Source organism: Phodopus roborovskii, unplaced genomic scaffold (genome assembly GCF_943737965.1).
Source record: "Phodopus roborovskii unplaced genomic scaffold, PHOROB, whole genome shotgun sequence".
Classification (NCBI taxonomy): domain Eukaryota; kingdom Metazoa; phylum Chordata; class Mammalia; order Rodentia; family Cricetidae; genus Phodopus; species Phodopus roborovskii.
Genome location: NW_026126443.1, coordinates 4,776,044 through 4,801,466, shown reverse-complemented (window position 1 = coordinate 4,801,466; position 25,423 = coordinate 4,776,044). Strand labels below are relative to the sequence as shown.

General features: G+C 36.4%; 1 protein-coding gene across 1 annotated transcript in view; it reads right to left on the bottom strand.

Moving 5' to 3' along the window:
• Positions 1-6,256: 6,256 nt before the first annotated feature.
• The window catches only part of Smc2 (structural maintenance of chromosomes 2), a 45,619-nt gene continuing 26,452 nt past the window's right edge, over positions 6,257-25,423 (bottom strand). The window contains exons 16-24 of the mRNA XM_051187804.1: positions 25,052-25,176; positions 23,532-23,725; positions 22,591-22,734; positions 19,940-20,134; positions 18,031-18,231; positions 16,502-16,618; positions 12,788-12,948; positions 10,198-10,345; positions 6,257-8,035 (exon numbers count right to left, since the gene is read on the bottom strand). Of these exons, the coding sequence (XP_051043761.1) occupies positions 7,877-8,035; positions 10,198-10,345; positions 12,788-12,948; positions 16,502-16,618; positions 18,031-18,231; positions 19,940-20,134; positions 22,591-22,734; positions 23,532-23,725; positions 25,052-25,176 (1,444 nt within the window). The 3' untranslated portion in view covers positions 6,257-7,876. The remainder of the gene's footprint in view (positions 8,036-10,197; positions 10,346-12,787; positions 12,949-16,501; positions 16,619-18,030; positions 18,232-19,939; positions 20,135-22,590; positions 22,735-23,531; positions 23,726-25,051; positions 25,177-25,423) is intronic.

The following is a 25,423-nucleotide window of genomic DNA, read 5'->3' as shown; positions in this document are numbered from 1 at the left end:
ATATGCAATGTTGTATACATAAAACAAGCATTACTTTTTATGACAATTCAATTGTCATGAGGAAAATGATGGGGATGATAACCAAATTTTGAAAAACTACTTAACACAGTTTGGTATAAGAGCTCAGTGTTCATTCATCCTTATGATTACCTCATGTCAAACAGTAACAGATACACTGCTTACAGGGTTCCACTCTAAAGCCCAAAATGAAAACATTTTGCACATTTCACTTACAGTTATCAAAATCTTCTCTTCACAAAACAGTCTATTGTATTTAGGGGTACACTGTAGGGAGACATTAAATTAGAATTTAGAATAGCTGGATTTTTCATTCATCACTAGTCTCTGGGAATTCATGAACATCTGTGTTAGAGTTACTTTTCCCTGATATTAAAAGAGCATTAATTACACCATTTCTCAATCTTGACTCCACTAAAATTATAATGAGTAGCTACCGCATGAGAACACTTACCATGAGTGGGTGTACTATCTCATTTAATCCCTTCAATTCCATTAAGTGATTATTACAACCATCCTCAATTTACAGATAAGTGCAATTTGGCTAATAATAATAGTAAGATAAATCTAGATGCGTAGGTAATAGGCCCGAATTGGGATTAGGTTTTCTGAGTTCCACATCCTTGCTTATGCCCATTATGCCATTAAATCTCAGTGAAGACAGAAACTTCGCCAAAGTTTACTCTCTTAGTAAGCTATAAAATAATAAAAATTGAGTGCATCAAATGTCAACTTGTTCATTAAAACACGAAGTACAAACAATATAAAAATGATAAATCACAGTTGACTTTTTACAATCTCGGTGTTCCCTGAGAAAACTAAACTCATCAGTCTTCCTCCCAACTAATCTTTTCAATGTTAATGATTTCCTAAAGTAAATTAAAAACTGGGAATTAATGAGTTTTTCTTCTTAATGACACAAGCCTCATATTATTCCAATTTCCAAACCATATTACTGGTTATCAAAGAATACGTGGTCCCCAGTCCTCTATGGGCTTTAGTTAAGTACAGACTTTAATAATTAAAATTTCTCACTAAAGTGGACACTTTCCATTCTCAAGAAAAATCATGTGTTTTATTGTAGAGGTCTCATTTCCTGGGCAGTGGAAAGGTGTTTGTGTCTTGTCATATGTTATGTGATCGACAAAACACATGCTTTCAATATAAAATATGGCTTATATACATTTTTAAATATATAATTATAATTTTCAGTGAGCCATGCACAAGAGATGCATTGATTCATGTCATTTGCCTGACATGCCAGTCAAATTGGCAGCTTGCTCACCCTTTTGCTGTCCTTGATGCTGAGCACAGAATGCCAAACCCCACACTGTCATTAGTGATGCCAATCAGAAGAGGAACCACTTACATTTAACAAGACAAATGAAAGTGTAATCGCCCCAGATTTGTCAAATCATTCCACAAAGTACCAATATCAGTATAAATCATGCAAGTCCTAGAAAGAGACCATTCCCAGCATCTCATTTATGGGCAAGTCATTATATTGGAGGGAGAAGATTAAATCAAAAGTCTTAGATACTTTAAACAGTCATTGAGAGTATTAGAGAAAGTATAGTATTATCTTTCTAATTAATTTATGTATTTTTTATTTTAAAATTATACCTTTTCTGGAAAGCCTACTAGAAGGGCTAAACAATTATAACGTGTCCCTAGGATAAAGTATTCTAGAAAGTTCATAGATAAAGCGGAATAAGATGTTTAAAATGTTACAGCATGAGAGGAATGGTTGAGCCATCTCAAGCACTGAATCTGAATTGCTGGCCATCTATTGAAGAGTTCCCTTAGGAACAATCTCTATAAAAGAGTTAAAGGAACTAGGATTGAATAGAGGGACAAGTCAACCTGTGATGAAGGACTAAGAGCCTCCAGCAGACTTTAGACTTGCTTCTGAGCTAGAAAAATCCAGTTCCTAGAGAGTTGTGTTAAGAGCAGACTTTTCCCATTCTGCATGTGACTTTGAATGATAGTGTCCTTTGCCATACAGAAGCTTCTCAGTTTCATGAGGTCCCACATACTGCTTTTCTTACTGTCTGTGCTAACAGTGTAAAGTTCATAAAGTTCTTTCTTGTGCCAATGAGTTCCAAGCTAGACCCCACTTTCTCTTCTATGAGAATCAGTATAGCTGACCTTATGTTGAGGTCTTTGATGCATTTGGACTTGAGTTTTGGATAGCATGATAAATATGGATCTAATTTGAATAGAATCCATAAATGTGGATTCTTGTACATGCATCCATCCATTTGACCAACATTTCTGGCTTCTTTATCAAAAACCAGGTGTCCATAGGTATGTGGATTTACATCTAGGTCTTCAATTTGATTACATTGATCAATGTGTCTGCTTTTGTGCCAATGCTATGCTGTTTTTATCTCTATAGCTTTACAGTAAAATTTGAAATCAGGGATGGTGCTATCTCCAACCACGAAGTTGAGAAATGTTATTTCAAGATCTTTGAAGAATTGTGTTGGGATTTTGATAGGGATTGCATTGAATCTGTAGATTGCTTTGGTATGGTGGCCATCTTTACTCTAATAACCCTATAGATCCATGAGCATGGGAGATCTTTACATCTTATGGTATCTTCTTCAATTTTTTTCTCTAACATCTGAATTTTTTATTATACAAGATTTTCACTTGCTTTGTTAGAGTTACCCCCAAGATATTTAATTATTTTTGAAGCTGTTGTCAAAGATTTTGTTTTCCGTGTTTCTTTCTTAGTCTGTTTGTTCCTACATATAGGAAACAGTCTTAGTTTGTGTGTTTATTCTTCATGCTGTGAAGAGACTCTATAACCACAACAACTCTTATAAATGAAAATCTTTAATTGGGTTGGCTTTTTTTCCAGTTCAGAAGTCCAGTCCATTATCATCATGACAGGGAACATGGTGGCAAGTGGGGAAACTAGTTAAGAGTTCTATACCTTACAGACAATAAGAAATTGACTGAAGCACTGGGCAGTATCCTGAGCATAGGAAACTTCAAAGCCCACTCCCACAATGACACACTTCCTTCAATAAAGCCATATCCAACAAAGCCACATTACCTAATAGTGCCACTTCCAATGAGATTATGGGGGCTAACTACATTTAAGCAACCACAAAAAGTTACTGATTTTTGTGTATTTATTTTGTATCCCGAGTTTCTTAGAATTTTTAGGGTCATTTCCTTCCATTCTTATTGCTCTAGTTAAGACTTCATGTACTCTACTGAATAGGTGTAGAGAATGTAGACAGGCTTGCCTTGTTCCTGATTTTAGTGGAATAGCCTGTAGTTAATGTTGGCAATGATTTATCACTGCATTTCTCTGGGACTCTTATTTTGAAGGGGTGTTGGTTGAATTTTGTCAAAGGCCTTTTCTGCATCTAATGACGTGATATGACTTTTGTCCTTCAATTTCTTTATATGGTATTTTATGTTAATCAATTTTTGTATGCTGAACTACTAGATCACTTCATCTCTGGATTGATGCCTACTTGATCATGGTGGGCAATCTTTTTGGTGCATCTTTTGATTAGGTTTGCAAATACTTTATTGAGAATATTTGCATCTATGCATCTATGTTCATAAGGGTAATTGGTCTGTAATTCTCTTCCTTTGTTGGGTCTTTATGTGGGTTGGGTGTTGGGGTAGCCATGGTTTCATAAAAAGAATTAGGCAATGCTTTGTAGTGGTATCTTGCTTTGCCAGTAAAGTGAGGTTAGGTTCTATATGTGCTTAGATATTTGATCTTCAAACACTTCAAAGACTTAAAGAAAAGGGCATTTAAATGTTTTAATAATTTAGAACTCCATTGATGTGAGAAGCAATTGCTCCTGGTAACACTGAGTTATTCCAAAGAGTATGATAGGGACTAATGACACTCCATTTGGAGTTCATATTCTTCTTGGATATACTGGCCTTTTGGGCAAAGAACTATTATTTAAAACAAAAACAAACATTTAATTAGGGCCTTGCTTCAGTTGTGGTCAGAACTGGATTGAACCGGATCTAGCCAGTCAAAACCGGATTGAACCGGATCAAACTGGTCAAAACCGGATCAAACTAGTTAAAACAGGATCGAACCTGTCAGAACCGGATCGAACCAGTCAAAACCGGATTGAACCGGTAAGAACTGGGTCAAACCAGATTGAACGGGCCAGAACCAGATTGAATCGGTCAGAACGGGATCGAACCAGTCATAACCAGATTGAACCAAATTGAACCAGTAAGAACCGGATCAAACCGGAATGAACCGGTCAGAACTGGACCAAACAGGTCAGAGCCAGATCGAACTGGACAAAACCGGATCAAACCAGTCAGAACCGGATGGAACCGGCCAGAACCGGATTAAACCGGTTAAAACTGGATTGAACCGGTCAGTACTGGATCAAACAGGTAAGAACCAGAACTAACCGGTCAGAACCAGATCAAACCAGTGAGAACCGGGAGCCAGATCGAACCCGTCAGAACCGGATAAAACCAGATGGAACAGGTCAGAATCGGATCAAACAGTTCAGAGTCAGATCGAACCGGATTGAACCAGTAAGAACCGGGTCAAACCGGTCAGAACCGGATTTAATCAGCCAAAACCAGATTGAACCTGTCAGAACCGGGTTAAACTGGTTAAAACCGGATTGAACCCGTCAGAACCAGATCTAACCGGTCAAATCTGGATTGAACCCTTCAGAACCGGATTTAATCTGCCAGAACCAGACAAAATCTACCACATCTGGATCTAACCAGCCAGAACAGGATCTAGCCAGCCAGAACCAGATTGAACCGTTCAGAACCAGATTGAACCGCACAAAACCGGTCAGAAACATATTGAACCGGTGAAGACCAGATCGAACCGGTCAGAACCGGATTTAATCGGCCAAAACCGGATAGATCCGGTCAAAACCAGATCGAACCGGTCAGAACCGGATCGATCCGGTCAGAACTATTTTGAAGCAGTCAGAAATGTTTTGAATCGCTCAGAACCTCACCAGTTTGAACCCGCCAGAACTGGGTTGAACCAGCCAGAATCAGTTTGTACCACTCAGAACCGGATTGAATAGGCCAGAACCAATTTGAAACTATTTGAACCGGCCTGAATGAACTAGATTGAGCTGGCCAGAACGGGATCAAACTGGTTTGAACCAGTCAGAAACAGTCAAAACTGTACTGAACCACTCAGAACCAGATTGAACTGGAAAGAACAGTTTAGAGCCGGATTGAACCACTCAGAACCAGCTAGAACACTCAGAACCAGCTAGAACCGGTTTGAACAAGTTGCTGAGTATTGAGTTGGTGAATCCCACAAAACAGAGCTTCAGATGAGCTTTGGGGCTATATGGTCATTTTCTACTTCATGGTTAGGTGCTCTTCCTCTACAAGGGAAATGGTAACACACTGGGTGCTTCAGAAGATGAAGTTCCTGCTATAGATGGCATGGTCTTGCCTTAGGAATTTGTGGTGTGAATATTCCACGGGAGTTTGCTATAAATTCTACGTGATGCCCTTTACAATGTTACACTATGGAGTCTCTGCCTTGTCATATGTTAAGACATGAAGCTGCTTTATGCTTTTATTGAGCCCTTTTTTGTTGCGTCCTTCTTGAAGCTACCATGTCATATGGTATATGGGTCAAATAGTATTCCCAATTGTTCAATCTGCTGCCTTCACAATCAGAGCAGGCCTAGGAGGCACTGTTTCTTTCTTGGCAAGAGAAAGTATAAAATATGGTGACCTTGTAAAACTTGCCATTATAAATTTTGTCAGTGTAGTGTTACTTTCGATCTGAGTATGAGCTCATAGCTTTTACTCCAATGTTAGGCCTGCTCACCTGAACCTGTGCTCCCTGCTCTGACAGTCATATACTCTTAATTCTCTTGAACTATGAGGCCCAAATTAAATACTTTCATGTATAAGTTGTCACAATATTAAAAAAAATGTCATCTCCCAAATTTGGCACACTTCTGGCCCCAAAGCACTTTTGGATTAGACACGGTCATCCTAAGTGTCCAGTGCTTCTAGAGTCACCCACTAAGTGTTACTATTGTGTGCAAGTTACTTAACCTCTGTTCAGTTTTCTCAGTGCTATAATGATAAAGGTTACCACGTTGAGTTATGTGAGGACTAAATAAATAAGAAAATACATACAAATGAAAAGCTTTTGGCTTAAATTATTGTTAACTCACTGTTTTATAGATAAATGAAATGCTGTAACTTCCTTATGTTGAAAAAACTTACTACAAAATTTAATATATGCCTTATAGAAATTTAATACATATGCACAAGAATTTTCAAAGAGCAAAATTATACATAATTTTAAAAAAAGCAGGAAAACATACAAGGAAATAATTTATAGCCAAAGAAATGAAATCACACAAAATGGTCAACCATAAGTCATTTTTAAAATGCTAAGATAGCAATTAAATGCTATTTTATAACTGCTTAACCCAAAATATTAACAGCTGACAATGATTAGATTTTGATCAAAAAAGAATACTATATCAGTGACAGTGTGAATATACACAACTGTTTTGACCAATAGTTTATATAACATCTTGAGAAACAAAGCTCTGTAGGTCCATTATCTGCGATTGATACTGTCTGTAGGTCAGAATTTACAGTTCAATGTCTCTTCCCTCCCATAGTGAACAGAACTACTCCAGATGAAATTATTTCCAGTATGTCTCAGGGCACAAATTACCTAAAGACATCACAGACATTTTGGCAAACGAAGTCTGAGAAATGTTCAAGTTAGGACCTGTATAATGTATCAGAATAAGTAGAACATCAAGAAACTAAGGCTAAAGTATCAGGGAGGACTATGGGGCCAAAATAGGTAAAATCAGATTAGATCCCATCAGAGCTGAGGGCTCCAAGTGTAGAGGTACTGATGTGGAAAGGTATCTAGAGAGACTGAAAAGTGCAGGTGAGGATCTCAGGGGAGCATTACCTGCCTCGTGCTTTCTAAAGGACTTTAACCCTTTGACCTGGACAAGCAGAAGGCACTAAGAATCACATCAATCATTAAGCCTTTGAGCTATTTTGGTAGAAAAGACAGATTTATTTAGGTTCATCAGACTCTTATAAAATATATTTTTCACTTCATTTGCTAGGTCCTATATTCACCAAAAAGGTTACTGATTAGATTATGAGAAGACTGACAAAAACCCTAAAAAAAATATTAGGACTTTAGACAGAATAATACAAATATAATACAGTACAACATATTTCTTTCCAAGCTTCCACTACAATACTCAAAGAGCAATTATCACATGTACACAAACATGATAGTCAAACATCATTAAAGTGAAAATTTTTCTCAAGCTTCATTTCCTATCTGAGAATCTGGGATGTTATCCCACCAGAACCTGACAAGGCCTGGCCTCAAATAACTCAACGCATGCATAATTGCTATGTTCCCTTTGTTGGTCCAGTGACATGCTTTAGAAATATTCTGTACTCAAATGATTTTATAAGCAAAAGAAAATTCATTAATACTGCCCTTAAGCAATAAAACTAGTTAGATGACTGTCAGCTGTATTATTCCTATGACATCATCTGTTTCTTTGTATTTTGGCTTTTGAATACCGAGTTTACCAATTGCCATATCACAGGTTCCTTAACACATAAAAAGATTTTTGTAAGAAAAAAAATTGATGATATTCATGTAATCATAGCTACAATAATTGGATCATAATCACCACTAGGTAAGAAAAGAGGAATCTTTTTTTTACAAGTGATAAAAGAATTAAGCAAGAAAATAATGATACTATTATTAAACAACTTAGATCCCAAATTCTTGAAAGTTCTTATATAAAAAGCAGGTCAAGGTGAGAAGTCTGAACTCTGAACTTCTAGCATGTGCTCATTTGGGTCCTTTTCCCTTGGACTTTGCTTCCTTTGGAATCCTCCCATTTTGACTCTGGGTAAATCTGGCTACTGTAGAAACACCATCCACAAACTTGGTTTTGAAGAGAACATTTGCATTGTTGAACATACCTTCTTTGAGGGACACCACAATGAACTTAAGGGAAGAGAAAGAAAACAAACACATTAAAGAACATATTTTAAAAGTTTACTCTCTTAAACAGGCTTTAAGAACTGAATGGAGCACAGAAACCACAAAATTCCAAACAGAATATGGGGGTAGGGTAGGGTGGGCACAGGGAGAACAGCGGGGTAAATGGTAAACTGTGGGCGGCAGTAGGGAGGGAGTTCAATACAAGTTCAATATTATATACATACATACCAACACAAATCTATACACACACATTAAATGAAATTTTTCCATATGGGCTGACAATCCTCCCCTCTCCTAAAAAGCTAACCACTTACACACTAATATTAAGCATGTGAACATGAGACACTTCATTTTGAGTTGTTGGTCAGGACTGTCTAAGAAACTCCCAAAACTGTTGCCCCTGGTGAAAGGTACCCTGTTACTGAGGACACCATGCACTTTCGACACAGGACCTGGAGGATACTCGCTGGTTCTGAGCTGAAAGCTTCTTCCATGAGGCTAGTTTTCATGGTATCAGAATGTGCTGTGCAAGTTCTCAAGGAAAAGAAGCAACCGACAGTTGCATACATATCTGGGCAGTAATAAACCACTCTCCAATTATACTTAAGACCCACAACAAGAGGGAAATCATGCCTGTTAGTGGAACCTTGGCTAACTACACAGATTCTCAGCAGAAAGAATCTACAACTGCAATGTATTAAACTAGCACAATCCCTAACTGCCTCTAAATGTTTATCCCAGCCCTCATCAGTGAAATTTCTCTTAGAAAACCACAACTGATCACAGTGCAAGGAATAAGTGATCTTATGCTGCATAGGTACAATGCATGTGTAACACACACAACTCCTGCATCTAAGGTTAGGCAATATTGAGGAAGGGGAAGGAAGTGTTAGGGACAGAGAAACATCAAGTGTGCCATGAGATGTGTTTCGTAGGAATGTCCAAGAAGCTATACCCATAAAGTCTCAATAACATGGTTGCCTAAACAAGATACAAATAAGGATAACACCAACATACATGTTTATATAGAAGAGGGAGACGTCATGGGGATCCACAGCAGACAGAGAAAGAACTACAAGTAAGTAAGTTTCTCCCTTGTAATTGGCTATATTCAATACCAAGTAGTCAGACCTCACATACATACAAGTAACATTATATGGACTAAGCAGGCTATATTTATGTATTTAGGAATACGTGTTTGTGGTATGTAACAATTAAAAAAAGGCCATCAATCTGAGAGCAAGGTGGGTTTCATGGAAGGGAAAGAGGGAGTAAAAGGAAAATTAGATTTGAATTTAAAAAGAGAATTATCTGGAGATCATTCTGTTCTTTCCGTAGACACACAACACAAAGAAAATGAACATTCTCAAATGCCAACTGAAAACAGTTAACCCTGTGCACCCAAATGAACACTAATTTTTTTTTTAATCTTACAAGTTTCTTCATTTTCCCTTCAGTGTTTCATTACTTAAGGTTATTACTTCCCAGTAGCTGACTTTTGTGGCTGGCATGGCTTAATTATCAGTTCTAATCAATTGGTGAAATAAGTTTCTATGTGATAAATTTAATAATACCAAACAAGACTATAAATCCTTACAGTTAGTTCTACCTGAGTCCAAACACTACCTTCATATACTTAGGAAACAGCGCCACTTTACTGTGGGCACCCAAAAACTGCCATAATAAATATATATTCTAGAGTGGCTAGGATGAGTAGACTCCAGAACTGAACATGTAGTTTTATTTAACCACATTTGGCAGCTACAGCTCTTGTAGCAACAATATATCTTTTCATTAGCTTTAAGAGACTTCTCTATTTTAACCAAGAGAAACCAAAGTTCCTCGTATGTGCCACATATTTCTGATACCTTATATATATTCTTCAAGCAGTTTTATTTGATTGGCATCCTTGTGGCAAATAGCTCCAGAAAAGTTATAGCATCACTAAACCAATTCTAGGTTGTGTTTGTCATGCTTAAACAAAGAGACTAACCCCTCTTTTTGATAATTTGCATAGTAGGCAAAAACTATAGCACCAAGCTGCAGTCCAACACAATTTCAAATAACTAACAAAACAATGACTACTAAAAAAAGATTTGGTTCTGAAAAATGAACAAAAAGGACCATTTAGCTTCTACTGAAACATTTTTTGGAGTAGTCCTTACCTGAGAATGCGTGAAGTGAGTCCGCAGCATCTGTCCAATATTCTGGGTATGAGAAAGATCCAAGGCTGCATCCACCTCATCCAAGATATAAATTGGAGCAGGTTTGAAGAGGAGCATGGACAATATTAGTGACAGAGCCACTAGAGACCTGAAAAAAGGTTGGGGGAAGTAAAGCCAAAAACATTTACAGACATTCTACCAAAACACTGAAGCAAATTTGCAATGTTCTTGACGTGGTAATAGTGTAGACTATCTCAAAATCAAAGATTCTAGGTCTCAAAGCTCTCTTCACAAGCACACGAGTTCCATGACACAATCTGAACACTCTCATTACATCTGGCATTTATACTAAAGATTATGATACTTTAAAAAAATTATTATATATTTGTGTTTTGACTGCATGTATGTTTGTATATTGCATGCATGCCTAGTGCCCTTACATTCCAGAAGTATCGTAATAACTACAACTGAAGTCAAATATGGTTATGAGTTGCCACGTGGGTGCTGGCAATTAAGCCCGGGTCCTCTAGAAGAGCAGCCAGTGCTCCTACCTATGAGGTATCTTTCTAGTCCTAGATCTTGCTCCTTTTTAACTAGTGATATTTATCCTGACCCAAACTGCTTAACTGCCAAGATAACAGATAAGATACTGGCTATACATTTATTAAGGAAGTAATAACAACTTAGTTATCACTTTAAAAGTTTTATTACACATGTACCCATACAAATACATATATATTATATTCACTATATATAAATATATGTATATATGTATATGTATATACATACACACACACACTGTATGTATAGATTATATCTCTATTCAAAAATTACAAAGGGGTTCATAAGAAAAAGCAACAGGTCTCTTTTTTTTTTTAATTTTCTGGATTACCAAAGTCTTTTGGCTTTTGTCTGAAAATGTTTATTGAATTCAATATGAACACTTATTTTAGATACATAATTCTAGATTGATTTCTTTTGGCACTTCTAAATTCTCTAACACTTCTAGCTGAAAGTTTAGGATACTAAGTCTTAAAAGACTCAAATCTACCTCACCTCTATGCTATGTGGTTTTTGCTGGCTGCCTAACTATATAGGTTTCCAGTGATTTTGCATATGCCCTGCTATATCAGTATGTCTACATTTACCTTGCCACTAGTGCAAATGTCAGTCTTTACAGAATTCATCATAGCTGGGAAATCTGGTCCCACTATTTCTTCAAATATTTCTGTTTCCTGTTTTCCTCTAATTTTGGAACACTAATTACATGTGTGTCAGCTTCCACAGGACAACAAACTGATTTTGAATTGCTACTTTTTTTTCCTGCTCAGTTTAGGCTCAGTAGATTTGACTACTACATCAAGTTAACTCTTCTTCATTTTATGGTGTCTAATTCATTTAACTTGTGACCTTTACATTTCAGTTATATTGTATCTTTACACTTTCACTTGATTATTTTTAACAGGTTTTATCTCTCTAATTATTTGTTAGTATATTTCCTGTGTAATTCTTGAAAACAGTTACTTCATTTCACACCTATTAAATCTCACCATTTCAAGGTCTGTTTCTTCTTAAAAATTACTCTTCTCTAGGTGAGCACACTTGAGTCTTCTCTTGCAACTTTGCTGATATTATTATTACTTTAAAAGAGAGATTTTGCTAAGCAGTCCAGGCATTTCCCTCCCCTTTGCTTCTGGTGTTCTGGGATTACAGGAGTGAGGCATCACACCTGGTGTCTTGCAATTCTTCTTTTTTGGGGGGGAGAGGGGGTTTCGAAACAGGGTTTCTCTGTATTGCTTTGGAGCCTGTCCTGGAACTAGCTTCAGGCTGGCCTTGAACTCAGATCTGCCTGCCTGTCTCCTGAGTGCTGGGATTAAAGGTGTGCTCCAACACCCAGCTTGTAATTCTTCTTAATGTTGAATACTATGTTTAGTGTCTGCTTTACTATCTTTAAAGAGCACTATTGTGTCTGTATGTGTGTGATAAAATTGATGTCAGGGCTTACTGTTCAGTTTTCTAGGGTTTGTCTAAAGCAGTGTTCACTTCAGGAACATGTAGACTTAATGCTTATTTCTCTGCTGTTTCCACAGACTAGAGTCCAAGTGTTCTACATGCAGTGACACTATTAAATGCTTGCTGGCTTCTCCTTACTGGTTCTGATGAGCAGTAATTGTCACTAGGGAGAAAGCAGGGTAAACACAGGACTAGCATTTCCATTTTTGTTCCCTTCAGATATTCAGAGTCCTACATGACTTGATCATTTTTAAATGTTTAACAAATTGTTTCTCCTATATTTTGTTTAGTTATCTGGTTGACTATTCTTTTTTTACAGTGCAAAGGAACCAAACTCAGGGCCCTGCATGTGCTAGGCAGGCACTCCAACATTGAGTTGCATCCAATACTGAGCTAGCTCTATTTGTTATTGTCTACTAATTTAAACAAATATTTCAACCAAATTTGCAGTTCCATATATTAGGCTTCTCCGATTCTACAAAGGCAGCCAACTAAATCAAAACTGAAACAGAATTAAGATGAGTTATAATAATAATAAAAAAAATGGGAATGTATACATTTCAAAGGGATTACTTACCTCTGACCACCACTAAGCTCAGTTAGGTTTTCTTTCCATGTATTTCCTAAGGCAACCTTGAACTCCAGACCATCTAAAACTGTCTGCCCTTCTGGTGGTGCAAGCATAGCATTGGCACCAGGCAAAAGGGTAGAAAAAATGGAGCCAAAGTCTTTGTTTACCTGGATTAAATAGATTAAAAAAAAAAATGTTAAAGCATCAGAACGCTTTCCAAGTATTAGTCTATAACATGCAACTCAGTAGGTCCACTGTGCTGTTGGAAAGAAAAGGTCTAGGGAACTATATTTGGCCTGTCTGACATGCCATAGCAAGTGACTACACAAAGACTTAGGCCTAAATTCATGTCATCCAGAATATTTCATATATACCTGATCAGCATTTAGCCATTTATCTTATAAATATGACTAATAACTTTAGAGTTGAGAAGACAAATGTGAGTATATCACAGAGAAACCAGCATCACCCCTTGTCAAATGCATGTTCTCCAGGATTTAATAGCTATGTTCTCTGGGGAAATCTTTGGATTCAGTGGTTGGCACCCAAAATACACAAGAAAATATTCTTAGGAAATGTCCTAGAGGCAATCGACATTCCTGAATATGGACCTAACTAAGGAACACATTACCTCAGCCAAAAGTATATATGCCAACATTAATAGCTTGTACTACATTGTTATTGTTGAAAATTGAGAAAATAAGGAATGATGACACACACAGAGAATATTCAATAAACAAACAGTTGCACTTGAAAGAGCAAAATCATTTTACAAAATATTCTCATTTGTAATAAATTTAGGAACCATTGGTGGGGGGGTGCACCTTCTAGCACCCTTTATTATCTCTATTATAATAATACTTAACTTTCTGTATGCAAGTAGATTGCCCTATAATTTTCTTTATGATTTCTCCTCTCTCTCTCTGTGTGTGTGTGTCTTTCACAGGATTTGAAATGACCAATAATGATTTGACACAGATGATTTGCCAGCATTCCATCCATTTTGAATTTATAGAAACATTTCAGAAGCATTGGTATTATTTCTTTAAAGGTTTGGTTGGATTCAGCAGTGATTCTACCTGGGCATGGAATTGTTCTAAATATTAAACAAGTAATCATTCAGGTATTATGTAAGTAGCTTAAACATACAGCTGAAGACTAACAGAATTCCTGAATATGGACCTAACTAAGGAACTTACATTATCTCAGACAAAGAGCTACATACATATGCCAAAACTAATAGCTTCTACCACAGTAGCTTATCACTGAATATTGAGAAAGAGAAGAATAATGAATTATATGTTGAATATTCAAGGTTGCACTGAAAAAGCAAAATGAAGCCAACAACTGCTGAGCATTACTTCAATTCTACTGCTTGCTAGATATCTGTCCGATTATTTATCTCACCTAGGTTTAATGTTAGTAGGTGTTTGAATGAGATCAGCCCCATAGGTTCACACATTTAGTCCTTAGCTGTAACTATCTGGGGGGAATTAGGAGGTGTGGTCTTGTTAGAGGAGGTATGTCACTGGGGATAGGCTTTTAGGTTTCAAAAGCCCCTACCAGACAGAATGTCTCTGTATCCTCCCTGCAAACTAACTTATCCGCCATCATAGAGCTCTCATCTAGTAGCTGATAGAAACAGAAGCAGTCACCCACAACTAAACACTGAGCCAAACTAGAATCCAGATGTAGAGAGGGAAGATAAGACCAGGCTGCAGAAACACATAGAGACAGCTGACCTGAACAAGGAGGAGCTAATGGGCCCCCAGACTGATAGCTGGGAATCCAACATGGGACTGACTCAGGACCCCCTGAACATGGGTCTCAGCTAGAATGACTGAGCAGTCTAAGGGATCTCAAACAGTGGAACCAGGATGTATCCCTGGTGCACAAAAGGACTTTGGGGGCACATTCCCCATGGAGAGATACTCCCTTAACCTAGAGACCGGAGAGAAGGCCTAGACCCTACTCTAAATGACTTGACAGATTTACATGACCCCTCCTGGAAGTCATCACCCTACAGGTGGAGTGGGGGTGGGGAGTGGGAGAGGGAAAGAGGGAGGGAGAGGGAACTGGGATCGATATGTTAAAAAAAAAAAAAAAAAAAAAAAAAAGATATAAACTTTCAGCTACTTCTCCACTGCCATGCCTGCCTGCACACCACTATCATGTTTCCTGTCATGACCATGGACCCTCTGAAACTGTGTGCTCCCAATTAAATACTTCCTTTCATAAATTGTCTTGGTAACTGTGTTTCTTCGCAACAACAGAACAGTAACTAAGCCAGGAAGTCATGAATCTAGAAGTTCATTTCTTCTTACATTTTCTAATTCAATAGAATATATTTTATTAAAATAAGTCCTGATGATTTTCTGAGTTACACTGATAGCTGTTGTAATGACTGTTCCTGCCTAATATTTGTATTTTCTTTTTCATTTCTAACTAATTCTTTAAATTCTGCCCTAACACTGAAATTGCATTTACTGATTAAGCTTTTGGCTTTGTTTTCTAAGGCCCCAAGCTGCATCAGTATGTTATATATCTCTCTGATGTTTTCAAATGTAGGTTTTTTCTTTAGGTCGAAATTCCTATCAGAATACTGCTTTTATAATGTTCCTTATATTTTTATATGTTGTATCTCATTCAATTCTAGATTTAAAAAGTTTCTTTGGCTTGGCAGTGGTGGTATAGGGAGAGGTAGGCAGATCTCTGTGAGTTCAAGGCCATCCTGATCAACAGAGCTAGTTCCAGGACAGCCAGGGCTACACAAAGAAAGCCTAGCTCAAAAGACCAAAAACAAAAGAAAGCAAAGTTTCTTTAAGTTTTCCAAAGACTCATGGTTCACAGTAGTTGGGTATTTAGTCTCTACAAATTTGTGTATATTCTGTAGTTTCTCATGCTACTTCAATATTTTTAATGTATTCAGTCAGATAAAATACAAGAAATTATTTCAATTTTGCCAAATATGGAATGATATTCAAATTCAAGAAAACTGTCCATCAGAAAAAACAAAGACTTTGTGAGGTAAAAGAAACTAAGGGAATTTATCACCATCCAATTGGTCCTGCTTTAGAGTTCTACACTAGAAGTGAAGGGATGCTGAATATAATCATACAAAACACACACAAAAGTTTACAACACAACAGGCACAAATAAGATAATAAAATTGGACCAACACAGAAAATCACCAAACCTCAAAGATGTACAGAGAGGAATAAGATACAAAAAATAGAAAAAATAACAGAATGAGGTAGTACATCTTTACTATTAATATTGTTGAAGGCAAAGGGGTTAAATTTCTTTAAGATACAGAGTGGGTGATAGATAAAGACAAAGCTAGATGTAATGATATAATGCCTTGAGGAAACTCAGTTTACTAGTAAATCCATGTATGAAGATAAAAAATGAAAACACAGCAGAAATCCAAAGTGAGTAGCAGCCGCCATACTTAAATCAGATATGATAAGACTTTAAATAAAAAACTATGAAGAGACAAAGATATTTAGAATATGACCTTGAAAATGAAAGCTAGGAATCTGAAGAATGGGAAAACATCTGTACACTTACAAAGCATTACTATATGAAATATACATGTAGCTTAAACTCAAGAACAAAACTTGGTTTAAAAGTGGGTAAATGACCCGAGTAGAAATTTCTGCAAAACAGCAAAACAAAGGGCCAACAAGGACTTGGTATTACATTTTGGGACACGCGTACCTTCTGCCACGCAATATTTAGGGCCTGGTTTTTCTTCTGATCAAGATCTTCTATAGTTGCAAGAATTTTGGATTTATCGTTTTCTACAATTCTTTTCTTCTTCATCAAATCATTATACTGAAGGGGAAAAATGGGATAATTTATTTGTAAAATACAAATTTTCTTCTACATTCTGGGATTTAGTCAGCTATGAAGAAGTTTCATTATTTTTAAACATGAACAATCCTATTTACTAGAAAGATACAATGTACCAGATCTATACTATAAACCAGATTATGAGAAATATATTACCAATATATAGAAAAATACAACCAGTACCAAGAACTTATAAGTCCTAAAACATTTAGACTATACTAATAGCCCTTTTCTTCCTAGCAATCGAGGCAAACCAGAAAATGTCACATGAAAACTATAGCACAAGTAGGCCAGTTTAATAGTACCATGAATACAGAAATTGGCCTTTATCTTTCTGAGTACAGAACCAGGGTCTTCTTTGGGTTCTACAATTTTCACCTCTTTCCGTTCCTTGAACATAATCAACACATTCTTGTTCTATGCTCCCTGCACTGGTTTGTCTTCTTGGAATGAGCTGTCTGTCCCTCAGTTAGCTCTCATCTACTGCTCCCCAACACCATTCTGCTGAGAGGGCTGCAGTGGGAACATTGTATGACTGGCAGTACAGAGTTTTCTAATATCCTTCCTAACCCATTTCTCCTTATAATTTCACAGGACAAGCAGTTTTTGTACCTCCCATATTAACTTGAGCCAGTCGTGTCATTTCTATTTTATTTATTCCATAAGTTCGGTTCTTATATAAACAGGCACAAAGCACAAGGGGAAGAAGTCAATTGCCATCAGTAGAGAACCCTGGTGCTTCTTAGGGTTTTTTGTCACCTTGCCCAAGCTAGTCAACTGGAAGAGAGAATTTCAACTGAGAAAAAGTCTTGATCACAATGGTCTGTAGAGAAGCCTGTGGGACATTTTCTTTATTAATGATTAAGCAAGACAAGCCACCCCAATGTGAGCAGTGCCACCTTTGGCATATTGACTAGGTTATATAAGAAAGCAGGCTGAGCAAGCCAGTAAACAGCACTCCTCTGTGCTCTCTGCTTCCTGGAGCTCCTGCCTCCAGGTTCCTGCCCTAACTGAGTGGCTGCACTGGCTTTACTTCACTATGGGCTGTAACCATTACCTGTAAGGCAGATAAGTTGCGTCTTGTCATAACCCTAACCAGCATAATCTTCCTCTAATTCTTTAAAGACTTTTCTTTTAACATTCTTTTTAAAAAAGGTATTAGAACTCAGTTATCATGATCTAATAAGAATAAACAAGTCCCACCATGCTATGCAGCTTAAATAAAAACAAACAAACAAACAAACAAAAACAAACAAAACAAAACAAAAAACCCTACTACATTAGGCATTAGGCAAAATGTTGAATCTAATAACAGCTTCGAGGTTACACATCTTCACATATGCTAGTGTTCTACTATGGCCAAATGGCCAAACAGTGACAGGAAGCAGACTTACCCGCTCTTCAGCTTCTGTCAGGACATTCATAGCTCTCATGTTGACATTTCTCCCTAATTTCTCTTTTACTTCTTGTAACTTCTGAAGTCTCTGACCAGCTTCTTTGGGATTGTTTGTTTTGAAATCATAGGCACTATTAGGTTGGCCAAAGAGGTGTCTCTCAGCATTAATCCAGTCATAATCATTCAACATTTTGGATACCTGGCCACATATGAAAAGGTAAAGAACTAAAATAGTATTCAAATTGGTTTTCTAAACGCTTAGTACTTTTAAATCAAATACTTGGGAGAAAAAAAAAAAAAAACAAAAGAAACAAATCACAATGACACAGACAAAGAAAGCCTAGGGCAGCTCAACTACAGCGATAAGGAGGGATGCTTTGTCTGGAGCACAGACTGCACAGGTCAGCTCATCCACAGCACTAAGGATGGATGTTTTGCTGGGGATAGTGGGCCAAGCACAGACTGCAGAGAAGGATTTTCCCACCATACAGCAGCAGGGACAAGTAAGAGAAAGTTTTACAAAGTTGAGTGTTCTTTGTTCCAGAAGTGTTTTGGGTTTTCTTATTTCAATTTTGGAATATTTACACATAAAGAATAAGATATCTTGAAGATAGGATCCAAGTCAAAATGGAAAATTCACACAGCATCTGAAGACAATTTTGCATGACATTTTTACTGCTTTTTTACTTTCATTCAGACCTGGTACATGAGAGCACAGGTGTTGTACCTTTTCCTTATGGCATGTTGGCATACAAAAAGTTTTAAATTATGAAGCACTTAGGATTTCCAGATTGAAGATGCTTCATTTGTATAATCAAAGCATCTCTATTAAAATGTAAGCCAGATAAGGCTCATTCAGATTTTACTAAATATAATCTATTAAGGCAAAATGTAATTTGTATGTAATGAAACTTCCTTAGGAATAGTCATATATTTGATGAAACCATGAAAGCCTAATTGTGACTACTTAATAATTGTCTCAGAATTAAAATCTAAGAAAAAAACAATGCCCCAAATGTTGGCTATCCCTACTTTCCACACCTTCTGACAAGGTAAAATGTAACCTTTTCATATGATACAACCAATTCAAACTTGAAATTATAATCCTTAATGGTTTCTTCTACAACTGGGTAAGATTTATTCTGATCAGCAGAATGTAATACTTCTTGATCTATTTACCCACATCACTTCCACTGGATTGGTACACTTCCAAATCCCAAAGTAAACTTTCAGTTACAGTCTAGCTTCTGAGATGATCTATAAGAGCTTTGAAGGTACTGTGTGGACATGTTACTTATCCCTAAATCTTTAACATAATGTGTGATACAATTTTTACAAAGGCAACCATACATTCTTTAAAATACCTAAGGTACTAATGACATAGCAAAGGGAGACTTCAAATGAAATTAAAACCTGGAATAATTTTAAAATAACTGCACAACACAACATTATATTTTCAATAAAGTTGTGTAAATAGCATTGACAACTGAATATAAAGACACCCAAAAACCAATGTCTTTTAAAATGAGACCTACATACATAATTTTGTGAGTTCCTCACATTCAACTTGTAATAAAATAAAGAATATATATTACCATTACTAATAAGTTCTATCGTAAGTATGAATAAAAACACCAATCCTATTGGATATCAATAATACACAAATACATCTCATAAAGAGGAATAAATGTCTACAATTAAATTTAAAAACAAATCATTTGGGCCATTTACTGAAAATCTGATTGTTAATGAGAAACAGTTAACAGAGCTGTAAACTCAAACAGACTTTAGGCTATGGTTCTGCATTTGTACCCACGGAACAACTTCCCACTGAACTACTAGAATTTTTCAAGAGTTCAGAAGTAAAAACGTGATCATCCAGGTTGTAAAAGTGAACATAACCATACCTTTGCAGCAGCATCATCAGCTTCCCGCTTATGTTTGCTAATGCTGTGGTCTAACTCCTTAATTTTAAGTTGAGAATCATTGTTTTGCAAATTGTGTTTTGCCACTTCTGCACATTTTTCTTTAATTATATTGTCTTGGGCTGTTATTATTTCTTTTTGCTTTGTCAGCTCTTCTTGAGCTTTATTTACTGATTCCTAAAACAATAACAAAAATTAACAAACACAAAGTAAGGTAATTAGTATTTAAAATCCTTTCCAAGTTTGTCTGACAGACTTCTAGAAACCATGTCAATATGACTACAGATAAATGACTCTAACACTTCACATGTTAAACCCACAAAAAAATAAATCCAACCAAGGTGAAACTCAGCTTACCTGTAAATGAACCAGGCTGGTACATAATTCATGCTATAAATGAGAGTTTTTACTGTATGCAGTATAGGTGGAATGAAATGTCTAGGAAGAGGGTCACTACCATTTGCTCCCTAGGGAGGGAGGCTACTAACTTCTGGAATATTCATTATAGCATTGTTTAGTCTGCTAACTCCCTCAAGCCCCTTTGTTTCATCCCAGATTTTAAATGTCCTTTTGGTATATATCAGATCACAAACTCATTAAGGATGTTTACATAAAACAAAACAACAAAAAACCTAGCCAGACTTCTGCCAAAAGATTGCAGTGGAACTATTAGGAGGTGTGGCACTGTTGGAGCAGGTGTGGTCTTGTACAAAGTGTGTCCACTGTGGAGGCTAGCTTTGAGGTCTCATATACACCCAGTGAAAACAGATCATTTCCTGTTGCCTGAAAGCCTAGACTAGATGTGGGACATTCAGCTACTTCTCCAGAACCCTATCTGCCTGCATACCATGCTGTCACCCCATGGTGATAATAGACTAAACCTCTGAAAATGGAAGCCACTCAATTAAATGTTTTCCTTTAGAAGAGTTGCCGAGAGCTTGGTGTCTCTTCATAGCATAACTACAACAGACTCTAAGAAATGATCTAAAGTAATCACAACCAATGGTAACTTGGATGGGGAATGGGGTACAGCTGGGGAAACAACGCAATTCTGGACAACAGTGTCGACCTCAGATTGTTAGACATGCCCACAGATTCCTAATCTCTGCACAGTGCTTAGCTGTGTTTGTTAACCATCTTCTGTAGGAGGAAGAACATTCAAGACTCACAGCAAAATCTACAGACATTTTGGCTCTTAAAACCCTTTGAAAAAGAGAATGAAAGTGAGTAAAATTCTGACACATTAAAGGGGAAATACCATACATTTTTATGGGCATTAAGTATGTCCGACAGAGCATGCTTTATAAAGACTGTCATGCTAAGACACAAGTGCGCTGCAGATGTGACCATCAAGTCTTTTCTGCACTGGAAGGAAACACATGTGAGCTTTGTCACTTCACACTGAGCAGAAATGGAGTTCTAATCTTGTTTGTCTCGAGCCCATTAGTCAATAGGAAGTTCATTTCTTCCCTTAGCTCCCAGGGAGCATGCTTAACTGCTCTATCAGCAAAAGGAAGTCATTTTGAAGGTAAAGCCTGACTGAACAACCTTTAAAGAGCAATTCATCTATCATACAGTTTCCTATTAAAAGAAAAAAAAAAAAAGAAAAAACAAACAAACAAACAAACAAAAAAAAAACAAAATAAAAGGGGGTGCACTGAAGGCAAAGGAAGGAAGATTAAAAAAATATATACATGATCAAAATTAGAGCTATCAGAACAACAAGAAGAAAAAATTATCTTGGAAGCAAGAAAGGAAAACTGAACAGAAACTGTAAAACATCCAATCAATATGAACCATAAAGCGGAGACAAATTATAAATTCTGAGTCAGAAAAGGAGTAGTTACAGATCATTACTCTCCTACCAATGCAGTATGTAATAATGTGTTAATAAAATGTGTATTAAAACATGAAACTCATGCCATTAATAACAGCATAAAAATAGCTAAAAACTCAAATACTTGAAAAATCAAGGTTATATTATAGAAGTAGCAGTAGAAATACTATTAGAGAATTTAAGATGATTAAAACAGGCATGAGTATAGAATATTCCTAAATCTTTCTGAATCTTAACTTTCATAGTCCTGCTTCTAAAACTCTTAACAGACTGTCCAAGTGATTAATTCCAAGAAAATAGCAGGGAACATAATTCTTACTTTCTTAAGAAAGTTACAGGCTCAGGTTACGAGATTCTTAGAGAGAGAGGGTGACTGACATATCCTTCATTTTGATAACGGGTATACCTTAACTAGGTATGTCCCTTCTCTGAATATTCCCCACATCTAGGTCTTACATTAACAAGATGTCTTCCTTTCTTTCTCACACTGCAAGCCCTGCCCCTCACCCACAACAAGCCTGAGAACCACAGCTTGCCTGACTGGAAGCCATTGCTGTAAATTACTCAGCATCCACATGGCAAGTAAACTCTGAGGGGAGAGACCAGAGCTCTACTGGAAACCCTCTACCATGAAGTACATCTCCAGCCTTGGGGCCTGGCCTCTCAGATCCAACATGTGGTGTTAATAAGTCTCGAACCCCAAAGGTCAATCTGCTTCAGTGTGCTCCTTGAACCCAAACCACAAATCTTTCTATGAGTATTATTTAATTTCTCTACTCTGATAAATAATCCTTACCTTGTTTTTAGCTACCTCAGCGGCCATCATTTCAATCTGACCTTCATAGGCTTTGATGGCTTCATTCACAGCATCAAGCTGCTGTTTATTAGACACATGCTCTCTTTTGAGCTCTTCCAGCTCCAGAGTAATAGCCTCCACTTCCTACAGAAACACAGTATTTAAGGTTAACTGCTGGCAAATAATTTAGCTCCATACAGAAATAAAAATTAACAGTATTCTCACTTAAGTAACATTAACCACTAAGTATTAAACTACCAACAGACAAAATTGTTTCCTCAGAAGAAAAAGAAAACATAAGTTTATTTCTCTTTTAAAAATGTGTACATTTTATAAGGTTAGAAAATTATAATTCCCTTTATCTTTAATTATACTAAAGCAAAGTAATAAAATTCTACTTAACATATGCAAGTTTTACTGACAAAATATTTCAGTGTGCAAAACTTTTTGTTTCTTGATTTTGTTTTCCAATATAGAATTAGTTCACTAAAGAATTATTGCAAAACTATTTAATGGGAAAACTTTGAGCTGGGTAAAGAAGTAAAGTTTAGAATGCAGGGAGTACTTTGAAGAGATTAAAAAGTCCAAATACCAGCTCTGGCATTATTTAAAATATACTGAGGATAAGTCTACAATCCTAAGACACCTTGTAAACATAGTAAGCTTTTTCTTCAGTTCCTGACAGTGCACATCCACAAAGGTAGTGACAAATGGGAACATAACCTGTTAAAACACATGCTACATCACATGATTTTTGTGACTCTCAATTGCAAGGTTTACAGAGAACACTGTCTGGCTTGTAATATGCATAATTTACAATTTACACAAGGTGCTTAGAGTTTGGAATCACTGCTGATGAATAAGGCCAGCCATTGATACTTCCTCACCTTCGTTCTATGTCAATTGAAAAGGATTGCCACCATTTGAAGGGAGGTTTTTACCTGTTGCTTTTCTTTCATTTTCTTGCTAGATGCATCTGCTTTTGTTTTGGCACAATCCAGTTTTTTCTGGGCATCCTTCAGTTCTTTCTCCCTTTCAGCTTCTGCATTTTTCATTTTATTCTCCAATGCTTCATATTTTTCTTCGGCTTTCTTTTGGATTTCTTTGGTGTTTTTTAATGTTTCTTCACTTTCCTCTGAATCACAAGGTAATTAAACATGGCTACACAGATAAAAGCTTATAAATCGAATTAATTAAAGCAATGTTTTTGGAAAACTAGGAGCTAGACTTTGAATTTTTTAAAGCATTAAAAAATTAAAGCTGTTCTGGAGATGGAATCATGAAACATAAATCCCACTAAAAGCTGTATTTGGTAGCTGTGAAATTATTTCTACTGAAAGATCAGTTTGTATTTGTGGAAGAGTACTTTTGTTTTTAAGATGCCATTACTTTTTAGTGGAGAATAAAATATTAGCAGAGAAAGGCACATGCAAATTTTTGTCATAATGATTAAAAAACAAAACAAACTTCTATACACAATCAAATTATAATGAAAAGAGGAAAGAAAATTTTTAAAAATAAATTTGAAACATGTCAGGGATTTGCAGAAGAAAGTGTCTAAACATGTTCATGTGAGACTTCTGAGACTATGAGAAAACTCTAAGTAAACAAGGCAAGAGTCTAGAAATCCCTGCTCCTCCATAAACATGGTTCTTCTTGGAATGTACTTTCATGCCCCTCCCAGGTGTAAAAATAGGAGTGAGTTTTATTTTAGATTACCCATCATCTTATTCATAATTATTAAGAATATTTCCAAGCAGGAGCTCTCCTCCTGATTGTACATATCTTGAACTAATGTGACCTTGCCCTCCTGACTGTACTTGTGAATTTTGCTCTCATGACCTGCTTAACCCTCAAGAATATCCTCAGAATAGAAATTGTCTGATGCTCTGCATAAAGTTGGCTACTACATAAGACTTTAGTTCACCTCATTTTTAAAATTGTTCTCCTAGGTTCACACCGACAAGCAGAGCAGCAACAAGAAAATAGCTATTTGCACTGTACTGAACATTAAAACTTTTTGTATGTAAACGATGGGAGAAACAAGTTACCTATAGGAAAAATGGGCAAAAAAGAAAGCTTATAGGAATAGAAACGCAAAGATCCAATAAACATACAAAAAGTTTCCCAACCCCAATGATGAATGAAATGCAAATTAAATACTAGCTTAAATGTCCATGCCACCTCCTCACAACTGTAAGGATAGAGAATCCTAAAATGTTTGGAAAAGAATTTGAAGACTTGAGGACTTAAAGAAATAAAGACTTTCCCATACTGATGTAAGTGAATACTGGGAAAATGGAAGACACATTTTGGTGTTGCATAATAAACATGAGGATAATCACACCGTAATACCCAAAGTCCCACACTTGAACTTTCCTGCAGAAATCTTTAAATCTTCTGAGTGTGAGGGAAAGGAGAACAGCACAAAGAGATTAGGCACAGCAGGTTTTCATCTTACCAATGGTTTTTTTAAGGGTATCTAATTCTTCTTGTTGTTTATGATAAGAGCTTTGCTGAAGTTTGGTTTGCAACAAATCTCCCTCCTCTGTCTTCATCTCCCAATGCTGTTTCAGTTGGCGATACCTTAAAAAGACAAGTTTATAAATACTCCTGGCATTTGGGATATGCACTCAAACTTGAAGCTTTTATCTGAAATAAACTCATGTTCAATACAAATAAAATATATCCATGTTATGTAAACAGAATGACATGCCAATCAATGATTAGCATTGCTACCACTGAAGTAAACTGTAAATGATCAAGACCAAATAGCTTTGTCAAAAAACCCTTAATTTTAGAAAACATTAAAAATCTTTAAATAAATTAAGTT